Source organism: Scomber japonicus, chromosome 14 (assembly GCF_027409825.1).
Source record: "Scomber japonicus isolate fScoJap1 chromosome 14, fScoJap1.pri, whole genome shotgun sequence".
Classification (NCBI taxonomy): domain Eukaryota; kingdom Metazoa; phylum Chordata; class Actinopteri; order Scombriformes; family Scombridae; genus Scomber; species Scomber japonicus.
In genome coordinates, this window is record NC_070591.1 from 30,774,045 (window position 1) to 30,789,592 (window position 15,548).

At 39.1% G+C, this 15,548-nt stretch overlaps 1 protein-coding gene across 1 annotated transcript in view; it reads right to left on the reverse strand.

The window, feature by feature from the left end:
* Positions 1-10,673, reverse strand: part of pcca (propionyl-CoA carboxylase subunit alpha) — a 24,125-nt gene extending 13,452 nt beyond the window's left edge. Inside the window, exons 1-10 of the mRNA XM_053332996.1 lie at positions 10,584-10,673; positions 8,258-8,335; positions 7,838-7,885; positions 6,577-6,645; positions 5,400-5,513; positions 5,075-5,128; positions 3,269-3,400; positions 1,858-1,894; positions 1,307-1,385; positions 237-339 (exon numbers count right to left, since the gene is read on the reverse strand). Coding sequence (XP_053188971.1) covers positions 237-339; positions 1,307-1,385; positions 1,858-1,894; positions 3,269-3,400; positions 5,075-5,128; positions 5,400-5,513; positions 6,577-6,645; positions 7,838-7,885; positions 8,258-8,335; positions 10,584-10,637 — 768 coding nt within the window. The 5' untranslated portion in view covers positions 10,638-10,673. The remainder of the gene's footprint in view (positions 1-236; positions 340-1,306; positions 1,386-1,857; positions 1,895-3,268; positions 3,401-5,074; positions 5,129-5,399; positions 5,514-6,576; positions 6,646-7,837; positions 7,886-8,257; positions 8,336-10,583) is intronic.
* Between the last annotated feature and the right edge of the window lie 4,875 nt (positions 10,674-15,548).

The window sequence follows — 15,548 nt, forward strand, 5'->3', positions numbered from 1 at the left end:
AGAATTTTAATACTAAAAATAAAAGCTAAAAAGAGTCACTTGTCATCGTATTCAAATAAAAATTATACACATATGATATTTAACATATGTGTATGTGTTATATTCTAGAGGTAAATTGTGAAAAGCTGTCATTGAAGAAAAAATGTATGAATGAATCACATGGCTGATTAAAGAGTAAAAAGTCTCCTCAGTATCATCATCAGATGGTGACATCAGACCTCTGTGTGTGTATATACCTGTATCTCTATGTGTCTTGGATTGTCTATGAACTTCTCAATCAGCAGCCTGTCATCTCCAAAACTGGAGGCTGCCTCCTGAGATGAGAAGCGGAAACCTTCTCTGTAAAGACACACACACACACACACACACACACACACACACACACACACACACACACACACACACACACACACACACACACACACACACACACACACACACACACACACACACACACACACACACACACACACACACACACAGGTTTCCTGTGGTTCATAGTGGTAGTAAACAGTAGAAACAGGATCTCTAATAATAATAATAGAAAGCAGTGGAAAAGAAGAAGTCATAGTCTTGAAAACAGTAGTATAGTAAACTGCAGTTCAGACAGTTAAGGGTTGAGTCACAAACTTCAGCAGAAACTGCAGCAGCTGAAGTATTTATTAGTAGTTATTGTGATTTGTAGCTCCTGATATAGATGTTACACTAGTTTAAGGAAGACTAATAGTTACAGCATAAGTGGTTCCAGTTATCTATAGTACACTATATGATAAGGTAGTGAAGGAGATGACATTGTTTTATTTATTTAGGATTGATTTGGCATTTTAGTTCACACCAAAATATAAATATGCGAGTTAGCCAAGAGTCTAGTTTACATCTGTAGTTCCCCGGCAGGTCAACAACTTAGACAAGCACAATAAAAAAAAAGAAGAGAAAAGAAAGAAAAAATAATATTAAAATAAACAATACATTTAGAGCTGTAAATAGCACACCATTAATACAAACACTGAGTAAAAGCATGCAGCTCTGGTGTTGTTTGAGCTGGTGTTTTACCGTTTTTTGAACAGAGAAAGGGTTGAACATCTGTATAGAGAGTGTATTCCAGTAGTGTGTATCTGAATGTACTCCTCCCTCTAAATGTGGACCTTGTGGTTCTGGTATTGTCCTTGTATGAGGTTCATTCCTGCTTGTTAACCAGCTTGTGATAGAGTATGACAGATGGCAAAAAGTCATTGTGTGTATACATGTGTTTTAGCAGGAGATGAACTTGTACACTTGTACAGTAATTTAAGGATTTAAAGAATACCTTGTCTCCTCGTCATTCCAAGCAATCCTCATTCCTTTCCCGCCTCCTCCTGCAGAGGCTTTGATCATCACTGGATAGCCTGGTGACAACAGCAGCATAATCACACAGGTGAAAAAAAAAGGTGTAAAAAGGTGTTTTAGCGTTCGGTAGCAGAGAAAGAGATTTTTACACAACTTTGAAGCCTAATTTCATAAATTTGGTGATTTTTTTAATCATTCAAATTTGGCAGGGTGGTTAACAACACATTTTTCTGTGGTATGTCAAACTCAGAACACATATTTATTCTTACTTTACATGGACTTTAAGTGGATTAGTGCCTTGTTTTAACCACCATCAATCTGACCACAAGCATCTTCAGTAATTACACACACAATGTTGAACATCAGAGTTTCTAACAGTCTACTAAAATATAGTCAACACTGAAAAATAGTGGGAGAGCTGCTGAAAACAGAGCTATGTAAAGTAATAAATTCATAATAATAATGACATACATACAGTACATTTCAAATATATACTCTGTATTTACAGCAGGTAGATAAGACATGACTTACCTATTTCCCGTGCAATCTTCACAGCATCATCAGCATTCTGGCACAGAAAGGATGTGATGGTTAAACAGGAGGTGGGAGGTTGATGTGCAGATGACGTGTAGACTCATGGAGGGATTATTTATAGATATCAGGATGTGTTTATCAAAAACTGACTTTATTGAGTACAGGATATTGGATGTTGAGAGAGAGAGAGAGAGAGAGAGAGAGAGAGAGAGAGAGAGAGAGAGAGAGAGAGAGAGAGAGAGAGAGAGAGAGAGAGAGAGAGAGAGAGAGAGAGAGAGAGAGAGAGAGAGAGAGAGAGAGAGAGAGAGAGAGAGAGAGAGAGAGAGAGAGAGAGAGGAGAGGAGAGAGAGAGAGAGAGAGAGAGAGAGAGAGAGGAGAGAGAGAGAGAGAGAGAGACTGGTATGAACCAGCAACACTGACGCTATGAAGCATGTGCAGTAACCACTTGGCTATAGTGTTGTTTTTGGCGGAAAGTTAATTATATTGAATATTTATTATATAGTGCCCAAAACATAAATCTTTAAATAAAACTAATTTTGACTATTGCACTGAAACGTTTACACTTTGGTAGTGTTGTATGTATAAAAGGCATAGGTGTTGCCTTCAAATAGACAATTTTAAATACTGGCAGTATGGTATGGCTAAAAAAAATGAATTTTTTTGCTTAGAAAATTTCATTAACTACTGAAATAGGATATATAACATGTTGAATGTACTGTAGCATTTAAATGCTGTTTAATGAGGTAGGGCAGGCTAAACACCACAATTGCTTGTAATGAATACATTACTTGTTTGAGCTATATTCTTATATTTCATTTTCAGTTGCTGCCAAGTAGGCCTACGTTTTGTGGGGTCTGCATGAATATTAAATGTGCCGCGTACACACACATACACAGAATATAAATGTTGAATAAGTCGACCACTTGAGACCACTTTTTTTCCATTAATACTCACTGTTAACTGTCAATAATTTTCTGCCACATCAGCTCATGTTCTTTTGCTGCTGCTACTGTATTGCTTTTTTTCTTAAATATACTCATCATCTGCATGTATTCATTAATATTTCTAACTCCTTTGGGGAGAAGTCGGAGGACTGAGCCCTTTGTTTCTCCTGTTGTCATGGTGAATCATGTTATCTGTGCTCCATTGATGAGGGCTTGGTATCTCCTCATGCACGAGCTTCACTCAGAGTTACTTTGACTGAGTTGATTGAACTAACTGTTAACACTTGTTCTGAAACCGAAAACTCTGAGTTTGACAGCTCAGAGTTGGTCAACCTAGAGTTAAGGTTTTAACTCAGAGTTAGTTAAACCTGCTTCCTGAAACAGGCCCCAGATCTGAAGATGTTCCTGTTGTGTACATACATGTCAGTGTGTGTGTGTGTGTGTGTGTGTGTGTGTGCTCTTACCTCAACCACTCCATCAAATCCTGGGATAGTATTGACCTTCGCAGCTTTAGCAATCAGCTTGCTCTCAATTTTATCTCCCATTGCTTGGATAGCACCAGTGCCTGGTCCAATGAATGCCACATCCTCTGCAGCCTAGCAACAGAACAATTATAACATCATGAGATTTACCATATTATAGATAACACACTGGGGTTTATTGTCCATGTGTATCAGTAGGTCAGTATTTGCTTTCTTTAGTGTGAGTGAGAGTGTGATAAAAAGATCAATATCTATTTCATGTATGCACAGCTGGATTCAGAATGTTGAACTATTCCTTTAAATAAGCAAGTATTTATATTATTATTATAACTATTAAAGTACTGACACAGAGTGTAGTTTCATACATGTTAAGAAAACAAGCATTCAGCTGTGTGTCAAGGTAAGTAGAGATTATGTGATTAAACTTCCATACACAACTGCTCTTATATCTTTGTAATAATAAACAGGTGCTAGTCAAATATAATATTTTTTAACTGAGTAAGCATAGACTGCTTCAATAAATACACTTCAGGTGTAAAGCTACAGTTTACACAGTGGGTGACATTCATTTATAATATGCAGGAAAAACCAACAACTATATATAGATTAATGGAAAAGTAATGACCCACTAGAAGTGTGTGTTTGTATGTATGTATAGACACTCTCTGCCTGTATTTTCTTATTATCTTGCTGTGTTTGGGGGGCAGTGGGTGTGTGGCCCCCCCAGCCAATAACAGCAAGAAGAGTGTGAGGAGCAGCCTCCCTCTGCTCTGCTGTGTGTAATGAATGTATAAAGCGCAGCAGGTCTACTGGTCTCACACACACACACACACACACACACACACACACACACACACACACACACACACACACACACACACACACACACACACACACACACACACACACACACTCTCCTGTAGGGTTGTGTGGAGGTGTGACCATGTTTATTTGTGCTTTAGAACATAACTAGCATGAAACAACCAGAAAATAAACTGCCTTGTTTTTGGTTTAAATAAGATCACGAAAAACCTCTGAATCATTTTCATACTTTGCAAAGTTAGTGGGCCTGAATGGATACCTAGATGGGCCGGTTCTGGCCCGCAGGCTGTATGTTTGAAACCCCTGGTTTAGAGTGTCATCTATTAATTACACTCATTGACCACTTTATTAGAAACACTGCTTACACCTGCTTATCCACTTAAAATATCCAAACAGCAGCAGTGTGATGTATGAAGTCACACGGATAAAAGTGAGGAGCTCCATTTAATGTTCACATCAAACAGCTGCAGCTGTCTTTTCTCCTGCTTTTTCTGATTCATGTCACTCCAGCACAACACACACACTGACTGAAACACTCTTACCTTTTTTAAGTCACACGCACACACACTAACCCTTTATCTGATTAAACTGCTTTGTTTCTGCCAGCCACACACTCTCTATTCATTCTCTAGCTCACTCAACCACAGCCGTCTCTCTCTCTCTCTCTGCTCAGTCGGGGGGAGGGGCTAACTTTGAATGCTGCTTGCTTACAAACTACAACCAACAAATCCTACACAGTGCACCTTTAAACATTTATAGATCCTTCATTAACGCATCAACTCATTTTAATGAGACTTAAAAAAGGTCACAAATGGGTTCGAAGAGTGAATAAACCAGTTGAAGATGCATGAAAACAGTTGATTCACACCTTAACATTTATTTCAAGTTAACTACTTTGTGGCTTCATGGTCAGAAAGTGTGTGTGTCTGTATGAAAATAAGAGTGTGTCTGAGGTGTATAACTCACCAGTCTCTTTGCAAACTCTTTGTTTTCAGAGAGGAACCCATAGCCAGGATGAACCTGAACACAACATGTTAGTTTTTTTCATTAGTTTCAAAGGCAAAAGCTTTGAGTTTGTATATATGAGATAATATAACCATGGAGGTATGATATAAACTAAAGATTGGGAAATATGTGGCACCATCAACATCTCACCACATTAATGACTGCTTAGAGAAAGCAGCTTACACAGTATTTCATATTCTAATTATATTCTAATTGTACAATAACTAAAAGGTATTGTATTTTGTCTTTATGTAGTGTACATAATGAGAGCTTTATAGATGCGTACAGCTTGTGCTCCAGTCGTTCTGACAGCGTCCATGATGGCGTCCATATTCAGGTAGCTCTTACTGGTAGGGGCAGGGCCGACACACACAGCCTCATCAGCCATCTTCACATGAACCTGGATATACACAATAATAGAAACGTTCCATTCAGATGTCACCTCTGCCATAGACAGAGACATACCATGTTGGTATACTCAGCTTGAACACACACTTAGAAAATTGGATTTAAAAATGACACCAGCAGGACCCTCAATTTCTGGGACAGGGACTGCAGAGCAGAATGCTGAGCAGGGTCTTCTAGGGGAAACCATCAATTAAAGTCTGTGTAAAGTAAGATCAAATATGTGTTCTGAGTTTGACATACCACAGAAAAGTGTGTTGTTAACCACCCTGCCAAACTTGAATGATTAAAAAAAAAAGGGCAAATATAGGAAATTAGGCTTCAAAATTCTGCCTATTTCTCTGCTACCAAACGCTGTGGGAGTGCCCGCCAAATCCGCTGAAACCCCGCCCCCTACCAAGTGTCACCTGTCAATCAAAGTCACCACCTCCACCAGAAACATGGACACTAAGTTTGAGAGCTTTCTGCTGCTAACTCAGCGGCTAACTTGGCAGTTAACTCGGCGGCTAAATCAGCGGCTAAATCAGCTAACTGGCTAACTGTAGACTGTAGTAGTAGTGTGTGAATGCATTTATACCTCTACAGCAGCAGGGCGGGTTTATGCTAATGATTTTCAGACCCGCCCACTAAATCCTGAACACAGAAATCTTGAAACACAGTTTGTGAAGCTTAGCTCCACAATTCAAATCTAAATGGTTGAAATGCTTTTTACACATTTTTAGAAATACATTTATGACCTATTTAATGTGTTTAGAAGAAAATGTCTGAATTCACTTTACACAGTCTTTAAGAATAAAAGCAAATAAGATCATTAAATTGCAAATTAATATCCCTGTTCCTTTCCTGTTAGGAGGCAACCCAACATATTTGAACAGGTTTCACTTGGAGTCATTGAACACCACTCCTCTCTCTGATTTACGGATGGAGGCCTGCACGACTTACAGTTTTTCACACGTTCTCTAAAAAAATGTTGACTGCTCAGCTAGTACTGTTTTCTGTCTCCTGGCTGGAAAATACAGAGATCTTTTAATATGGGAGGAACATAGATGATGACTTACAGCAGTAGAGTCAACATCACTGTGAACAGCTACAGTCTTGATGCCCATCTTCTTGCATGTCTTCATCACCTGATGGAAAAACACACAACATTAACACTGAAGCTTCACTCTGTAGGAAAGTCTATGACTGACTGTTCACTGACTGTGTAGCTCCTGTTCTGTTGTAATATTTGAACTGACTTACATAGTTGATGACATCATCCTCCTGCTGAAGCCTAACTGACTGTCACTCAGCAGTCTTAAGTAGCAGTAGCAGTTGTTCTTTAAGGGAGAACACATTGTCCTACAATACTGTGTAACTGAGGACTATGGACCTGATTTACTAAGACCCCAAATAAAGGTACTACATTTCGTACACGGTGCAATAGATTGCGCATTTAGTTTGCATGTGTTTTGCAGGTGATCTACTAAGAATAACTGCGTAAATGAAAACAGGAGCAACAGGTGCAGACAGCAGTAATTAAATGAGGGTTCTATGTCTTAATGGAGAGTTTGGACGAGCAGAAAGCTGCAACAAAATGAACGTGATCAGGTTTTAGTGGAAGAGGTTAACTAATATATTGAGTTATAACAAAAACTAAATTACCAGAAAAACCCACATATGGGAGAGTATTAGTGACAAAGTTAATGCTCCGTCCTGTGCGCATTCTGTCATTGTGCCTCCGTCTCCTCATCTCCACAGTAACAGAAGTCATTATTTATAGAAGCAGTTTCCGTCAGTAAAATTACCTTCAGGTTTAGTAAATCACAATGTGTGTGCTAAATAACATATTTACATTTTCTCCTCCCTGTAATTTACACACTGGGGTTGAAACCCCCCATATTACATATTCATTATGGCAAACGTACTAAATGGACATTTGCACAGTTGAAAGACGCAAACCTCAGTGCGCTGCGTTAGTAAATCAGCTTGCACATTTTTTGCAGGTGATGTCAAGGTTGCACACATTTTTAAAACACACAGACCTTTAGTAAATAATGTCCTATGAGATTTAATGTTCATAGTTTTCCATTCTGCAAGAAACTGTGTCTGTTTTTTTGTTCTACAGTTTACAGGCTAGTCAGTTCATTCTGATGTAATTAAGGTTAATTAAGGAGTCATAATTTTAAGTTTAAGTCACCTGATTCATGTTACATGTGTGTAGCATTCTGTAATATCACTAAATAAGCAATACTCACTAACTGCAGTCTGCCATGTGTCCATTTTATGGTGTTTACACAATAGTGTTGATGATGTCATCTACACATCAGTGTTTCTTACCCTGCAAGCAATCTCTCCTCTGTTGGCGATGAGGATCTTATCAAAGGTCTGTGGAAGGAAATAACAGAGACATCAGGTCACTAGAGAATCAATGAGAATACTATCAACACAAACACTTTCTTCATCCTCTAACTGTTTATCAGATACATCATATATCACACCTGTTCTTATCAATGTCATACATCATCATTCACTTTGTGGACATGGAGACAAACAAATTACAAAACTATTTCACATTACATAAACCATTCTGTCCTTTAAAAAAAAAGGGTCCTTAATTATGATTACAGTTGCTTACATGCTAAATAATGTTTTTCTGAGTATCGCAGAGTATCCAGAAATAACAATGTAATGAATAGATTATAAAAAGCCAAAAACTAAGACTGACAGTAAGAATGTACTGGTAGACCAGATAGTTACCTTTTCATTGGGACTGTAGACAGTAGAATAATGAGTCTTGCAGTGCACGGCGCAACATCTGGACTGAAGTGAGGCATACTGCAATACACACACAGATACACTACATTCATCTACTGTATTATATCATCTCATTCATTATTACATTTAATTAGAGGTGCTGTATGTATGTGACAGAATATATTATGTTTAAACAGCTCTAGTTCTCATTCTGCTCATTTGTTCCATTTTCTTGAATTAAATAATAGTTCTACTCCTTTCTACTATTTAACAGGTGACACTACATGCAGCTTATCTGCCAATTACTACAGATTTCTGCTCATGCTCTCATAAGCAGGTGTGAAAACTTTATTGGTCAAAGTCATTATTTAATTAATTAATAAGTCATTTATTAATCAATTAAGCACTGACAACAACTACAACAGTGGAGTCTTTTGTCGAGTTACTACAAATCACAGCTGCTTCAGATATAATTAACCTCAGAACTGACCATTTAACAAACAATGCTAATGTGCATTAGGAATTTGATCAGTGCTCTATGTTCATCATAGAAACAATTAGACATTATAAGCAAGTCAGATTTCTGTATCATACAGATAAATGGAAGCCCAATGGCTGCTTGGACCAGCAGGAAAAATGCATTCAAAAACGTCATAGTCTTAAAACAGAAATACAGGCTGCAGTTCACACAAACACACAGAGAGCATGTGATAGAGTTCTAGAATAAACTTCTATGGACTGATCAAACATTTAACCTATATCAAAATGATGGAAGGAGGAAAGTGGAGAAAAAGGAACAGCTCATGATCCAAAGCACAGCAGCACATCTGTCAAACATGATGCAGCTTTCATGGCTTAGGTATGTGTTCACTTTAATGTAGCATCCATCATTTTATTTTATTTAAATATGCTGCACAGAGCGTGATCATTATGCAGTAGAGTTTGTTGGAGGGATGAGTAAAACCTTTCTAAGGCCCAGAAGACCACACAGTCATTATTTACCAGTATGTGATCATTTGATTAACTGCTAATTCCTTTGAGAACATAAGCATATCAGTTGAAAGGAGAATGGTACAGGTCGGCCCTTATTAACTGTCTGCTCAGTAGTCAAAATGCCAATGTCCACTTTCCTAAAAAAACAAAACCTTCTATTTAAATGAGCACAGGTGTTTATTAGAGGCTCAATAGTAGGTCATCCAACCATGCCTACAGCTGAGTTCATAACTTATGAGAACGTTTTTCATGTTTATGATGTGCAAACGTTCACATCATCAAACTCAACACAGATCTACCACTTCGTTTTTGGTTTGTTTGTTTGTTTGTTTTTTTATTTTTATTTTTATTTTTAAATAACAGCTTTATTAATTGAAGTATCCAAACTCCATCAAAAGTCACTCCAGCTGCTAGAATGGACTGACAACTGATCCAGCTGTGATAAGCTGCTGGCATCATCAGAAACAGACTTTGCTACATGTGAAACTTCAGAGGAAATAATGTCTCATGTCTCTAAAAACACATTTCCTTGTTTCATTTGTCCTTGCAATGTCAGTGGGAGAGACTAAGATGCAGGGAGAAGACACTAATTATGGAAACATGGGATGCATCCCAAGTCTCTTGAATTGTATCCATGTTTCACTCACTTGGATCTTTTCATAGCTTCTCAGAGACTCCTTCTCACTGCTTGGAGCAGAAATAAGGGAGCTGGGATGGCTGTGACTCAATAAGAGAGAGAACCAGAACAACTTCAGTTCAACTGCAGTTCAAGCAAGGAAATGTAACATAAGAGACTTGAGATGTTTCCTCAGTGATGCCTCCTAACTCCTCAGAGCAGATATAACAGACTTGAGATGCACCTACGGTCTGAAGCCCTTTAAAGTGATACAAGGACATCATGTTCAACAGTGAATAATCAGTTCTATCTTAACTACACATATAAAGACCTTTTATATCTCAGCTGCAAGAAACAGTAATAATTAAACAATAAATACAATTCTAGGCTATTTAACACTGCACTGGTTTAGAGGACACATTTACCTTCAAGCTTTGTCCCACATTCACTGTCACATGCAGACAAAGTCATATCATATCATTCATTTATCAGCTTTGACAGCAAAGTTGATCTATGATAGGAGTTATCATAGATCTGCACATATTCCATGTTATAGATATGACTTATAGATCTGTTACTGTATCTGCATGTGTGTCCCGTCAGGCTGGTGCAGGACAGACGTGTTAGCCATTAGCACTTTATGAACTATACTAACAGCTGTACTGTGTGTCGCGTACTGCCAGGTAACACTGGGATCTCGCGCTGTGCGGGTCACCTCACCTTCACAGCAAACAGCAGTCTGTTGAGTCGTGGAGTGACACTGTGCGTCGCCATATTGCCGAAGTGCGCCAGTGAGTGAACTACACTTACGTGATGACTTATACTGCTTCTTCTTCTACTATTTCTGCTTGTACCATTTCCGTCTCTTCATCTTCATTCATTTTTAATGGCGGTTATCCAACCAGCTTATAGGTGCATTACTGCCACCTAGTGGACGGGACATGGAACGATAGAGTGGCAGCAAAAAATGAAAAAAAAAAAAAAACCCTAAAAAAAAACAACCAAACCTACACTGTCTTTATATTTACTCTTATTTAATTAATTAGAAGATTTCATACTTTCCATGTCTTTCTTTCCAGATTCCCCAATCTAATATTGTGTTTTTCACCAGTTAATATCGATATTAAAGGTGCAGTGTGTTGGCAGACATGGAAAATAATGTTTATAAGTATGTTTTAATTAGTGAATAAGCACCTAAGAATGGTTGTCATTTATATGTATATAGGGAGTGGGTCCTCTTCCACAGTGGCAATCATGTTACACCGCCATGTTTTTACAGTAGCCCAGAATGGACAAACTCAACACTGGATCTAAAGAGGGTCGCTCACATTTTTCATAGACACTGTACTTTCGCCTACATGCTTGGAAGGGGGAAGGGTATTCATTTGGCTGCAATCTAGATTCTCACCACTAGATATCATTAAATCCTACCTTTAAGTACTTTCTTTCTTCATCATACCTGTTGTAATCTATTATATCCAGTATGTTAGACAATTTCTGGTTTATTACAGTGTATACTAGGGTGCTGGCCTCTTCTATTCTATTCTATTCTATTCCCTTGGTATTCCACCAGCACCAACAGATTTTAGAATACTGTAAAGATGTCTTCCTGTGTCAATTAAATCCCACTATTCCTGCCAGGTTTTGTGTATATCATCCTTTAAACTAACTGTAGTTTTAATGATTGTTTAGCCAATATGTCCATCTCATCCCCCCAACATGAGTAGGAACCCAAAGGAAGAAAACAATCCTTATAATGTAGTGTAGCACATGAAAGATTTCATACACAATATCCTGCCTGCATAACTACTCTCCAGAGTTAATGCTCGAAAGCAGTGATAAGCTATCAGAAGCAATTACAACACTGGGTTGGTTATTTTCTTCCGTCCATTGTTATGTTAAGAATATTACAAATAATTCAACTGTGTACACTGAAAGATGGTCCGATGCTCTCTTTCCACTGGTACCTCCCAATTTACGATGAAGAATGAGGCACCTGTGTGTTCTGTGCTGATGTGAATTGGTAGTACCCACACCCTGTTACAGATGTGGTACAATACTGTTACTATTTCTCACTCAAGAGCACATGATTCAACTTAATCAACTGTGTGAAGACTGAGAATAGTTGATTAAAGCCATGGTGTGCTTCTGCTTAGTTGGAATGAAGTACTGCAGTCACATGAACCTTTATGGACTAGCTTGAACATGCCTGCAGTAATGTAACTGACTCTTTCAGGTAAAACACAGTCAGTTCAGGAACCTGCAACTCTCATATTGGGGAGACATTTATGAGAGATGGTGGGGAATGCTCCCCTAGTGCAGGTACATATAACACCATAGTGGTAGTGTACATGGCCCCAGGCCCCTTATTAGGCTAGATTACATAAGACACCTGTTTGGATTTGTTCTCTCGCTCCTGCCATGTGCTCTGGTTTGAGCTTCCCTGCTAGCGCCTCCTGTGGGTCTTCCTGCCCTAGACTTCCTTACTACAGTGGTTGCCACTATTACTGTTTTTGCCTGCCTAGTGTAGTTATAATTGTGTCCTCTTCTGAATATTGTAGGGCTGGGAACCAACTGGTATTATTTGGTTTAATCTTGTCACCCCAGGTGAGGTCCCTTCTTGTATGGATCTGTGTGCCTTATTTAGTTTGTGAGCTCAAGGGTATTGGTTTGGTTTGGTCTTTTATCATATCTAGTCTCACAAATCCTCAGCACGGCAAGAAGACTTTGCTGGTGTTCAAGTGTAGACGTGAGTAGAGGACTGTGGCTGATATGTTGTTGGAAATTGTGATCGCCTTACATAGTGTAAGATTCAGATCTTTCCTGATGTGTGCATTAGTGACATTCTACATATATGCTTTTAGGGGAATTGGTGAGAAACTGAGAAGTTTGCTGTATCACTGGAGCTTGCTGGAAAAAGTAAAACTTAGTCTGTGATTATGCTGCCGGGTGTTCATGCTTTTCCTGAAAAGGGGAGGAAAGGACAGTTTAGACAAGAACATAACAATAACAAGCAAAGAGTCACAGGGGAATTAAAAAATACAGTGCGGTGGAGCAACCATGTTGTTGTTGTGGGGAAAAATCTCAGTATGGGATTGCAGATTTAAAAATGAAAAGTGCCATGCCTGCTTGAAAAGTGAACACTTTCCTCATGTTTGCAAGAAATGAAAAGTCATCTCTCCAACTCAGTATGTGGAAACAGAAGGGAACACATCCAGAAGAGATGATGACTCCATGCTTTTTGGTTTGTATGCAGTATATTCCACTCCTGGCTGTGAAAATGGATACACAGCCAACATGCACAGTAAAAATGTGATACTGGATGACAAGAGTTACTGGATACTCAGTAGTGAACCAGCCTTCACAGTTTAAAGCTGAAATCATACTCCGGCTAAAAGGTCACTGTTCAAACACATAATGATACCAGTATGTAGTAGAGTATGAGACATAACAAGTCACTTTACCACTAGTAATTGTTAAAGAAGCAGACATGCTCTAAACTGGATAAAGAAGCTACAGGATACAGTACATACAGTGTTGACACAGGAACGTAGATTGCAGGAGTGATACAGTGCTTCATGCTTTCAAACCAAAACGTGTACAAAGCCTGTCACTACAACAACATTCAGTAGAGCTTGTCCTGTTCTTTATGTACTAAAGGAAATTGCAGAGAAGGAGCTCGATAAATTGAAGACAATGAAAGTGATTTCCAAGATTGAAAGACGTGAGTGTGTTGTCCATAGTCACTGAGGCCAAAGTTGATAAAATGATCAGGATATGTAGTGACTATAAGGTCAGTGTGTTGAAGAGGAAACATACCCACTATCTAGCTAAACTTTAGCTAGGTAAAGGAACATTAGTAAACTTGACTTTTCCATATCTACCAGCTCCTCCAGTTAGAGGAATAAGAGACGGAGTGACAAGATAGACGAAATGGTTACAATACATATTTGCAGCGTTCCTGGTTCAACTTTGGATTGGGACCCTCAATTCATATGTGCCTCTCTCCTGTTTCCTGCCTGCTTCTCCACCATAAGCTTGCCATTAAATGCAAAAAAATGCCTAAATATCACCTCCTCAGCTACAGTGCTTCCAGTGCCCCATCAATTTTTCAGTCTGTCATGGATCAGATTCTTCAAGGGTTGGGCCATGTAAAATATTTTTGGCACTGTATCTTGATCACTGCTACCTTTGAAGACGAGCAATGGTAAAGGCAGGATGTGGTGCTCACATGATTGGAGTAATGTAGTAAAAGTGATGTGGAGTATCTGGAACACTGCACTGACAAGGAAGGAGTATGCACTGCATTTATATAACACCTTTCCAGTCTTCCAACCTCCCACTTCACAAAACTTTACTAAAATTGACCCATTCACACACACACACAATGCAAAGTGCCAACCTGTTCATCAGGATGAGTTTTAAATGCTCATTCAGACACTCACTTAAACACCAATGGCAAACCCTTCGGGAGCATTCAATATCTTGCCCAAGGACACTTCAACATATGGACTGGAGATGTCAGGGATCAACCTGTCAATCATCTGATTAATGGACAACCTGCTCTACCTCTGAGCCACAGTTGCCCCAAATGGACCCAGTGTAGAAACAGTGGCACCCATAACATATGCGCCTGTACCATCAAGCAGAACTGTAATCCTTCCTAATCCTTCTAACTACTGCAGCAGAACAAATTTATAGCACACGATAATGCTGAAGATTGCCTGTGATGCATCAGCCCGTTGGGTAGATGCTGTAATATCTCTGCAGTGCAAAGTATTGTTTAAAGTGGAGTATTGTTTAAACATAGAGGAACAGGGTATGTTGAGGTAAACCTGACAGTGAACAGATGAGATTTTGAATGACTGTTGTCTGAACATCCCATCTCATGTCCAGACGTCTGGGATGTCACCTAGCTGTCAGCTGATGTTCCGGCAATGTCGAAGTATGTTGTTAACATCAATGGGCCTAATTAGCTGTGTACACAGTGTGCATTCAGCAGTTTTACACCTACGTATACCTATATACCCAGATTAACAATTTAATGTGGTCTACTATTTAAAATGGCCCAACCAGGCGCGCTGGTGGTCGAGTGGTTAAGAGCGCATGCCATGTACACCGTGGACCCTGGTTTGAGTCCTGGCCGGCACCCTGCAAACTGCAAGGCATCAGCATCTATTTGAACAACTTTGCTCAATTTGGTTACCATGGAATGTTACAGAGAAGAGATATGATAGTAGTATGATGGTGTTTCACTAATGGTCACATGGTGGGTGTAGTGACTAGTCCTAAACTTAAAGCCACTACTGGCTGCTAATGGCTGGATGTTCTGACGTGCACTCAATACGCAGACTACTTAACTGGTTGATCTATTATTTATTGGTCGTTTAAACACAACTCTTAGTTTTCGTTTCTTGCTCTCAATACAAAATAACATAATAAACCAAAACAACAGAAAATAGCTGCGACCTGAACGCAGTCAAAAAACTTTTTGCCCTCACCATCAGCGCACCTGTGGTGATTGGCATGACCCTTTAAATATAAGTCAGTGTGCTGCCGGCATAACCATGCACCCCCTGCTGTTTGGGAGGAGCACCACACTCACATTCATATCTGGCTCCTACACTCCAGCCCCTAATTGCTTCTGGCAGAAGACTGAGCAATTCAAACAATTTTAAGAGGAGC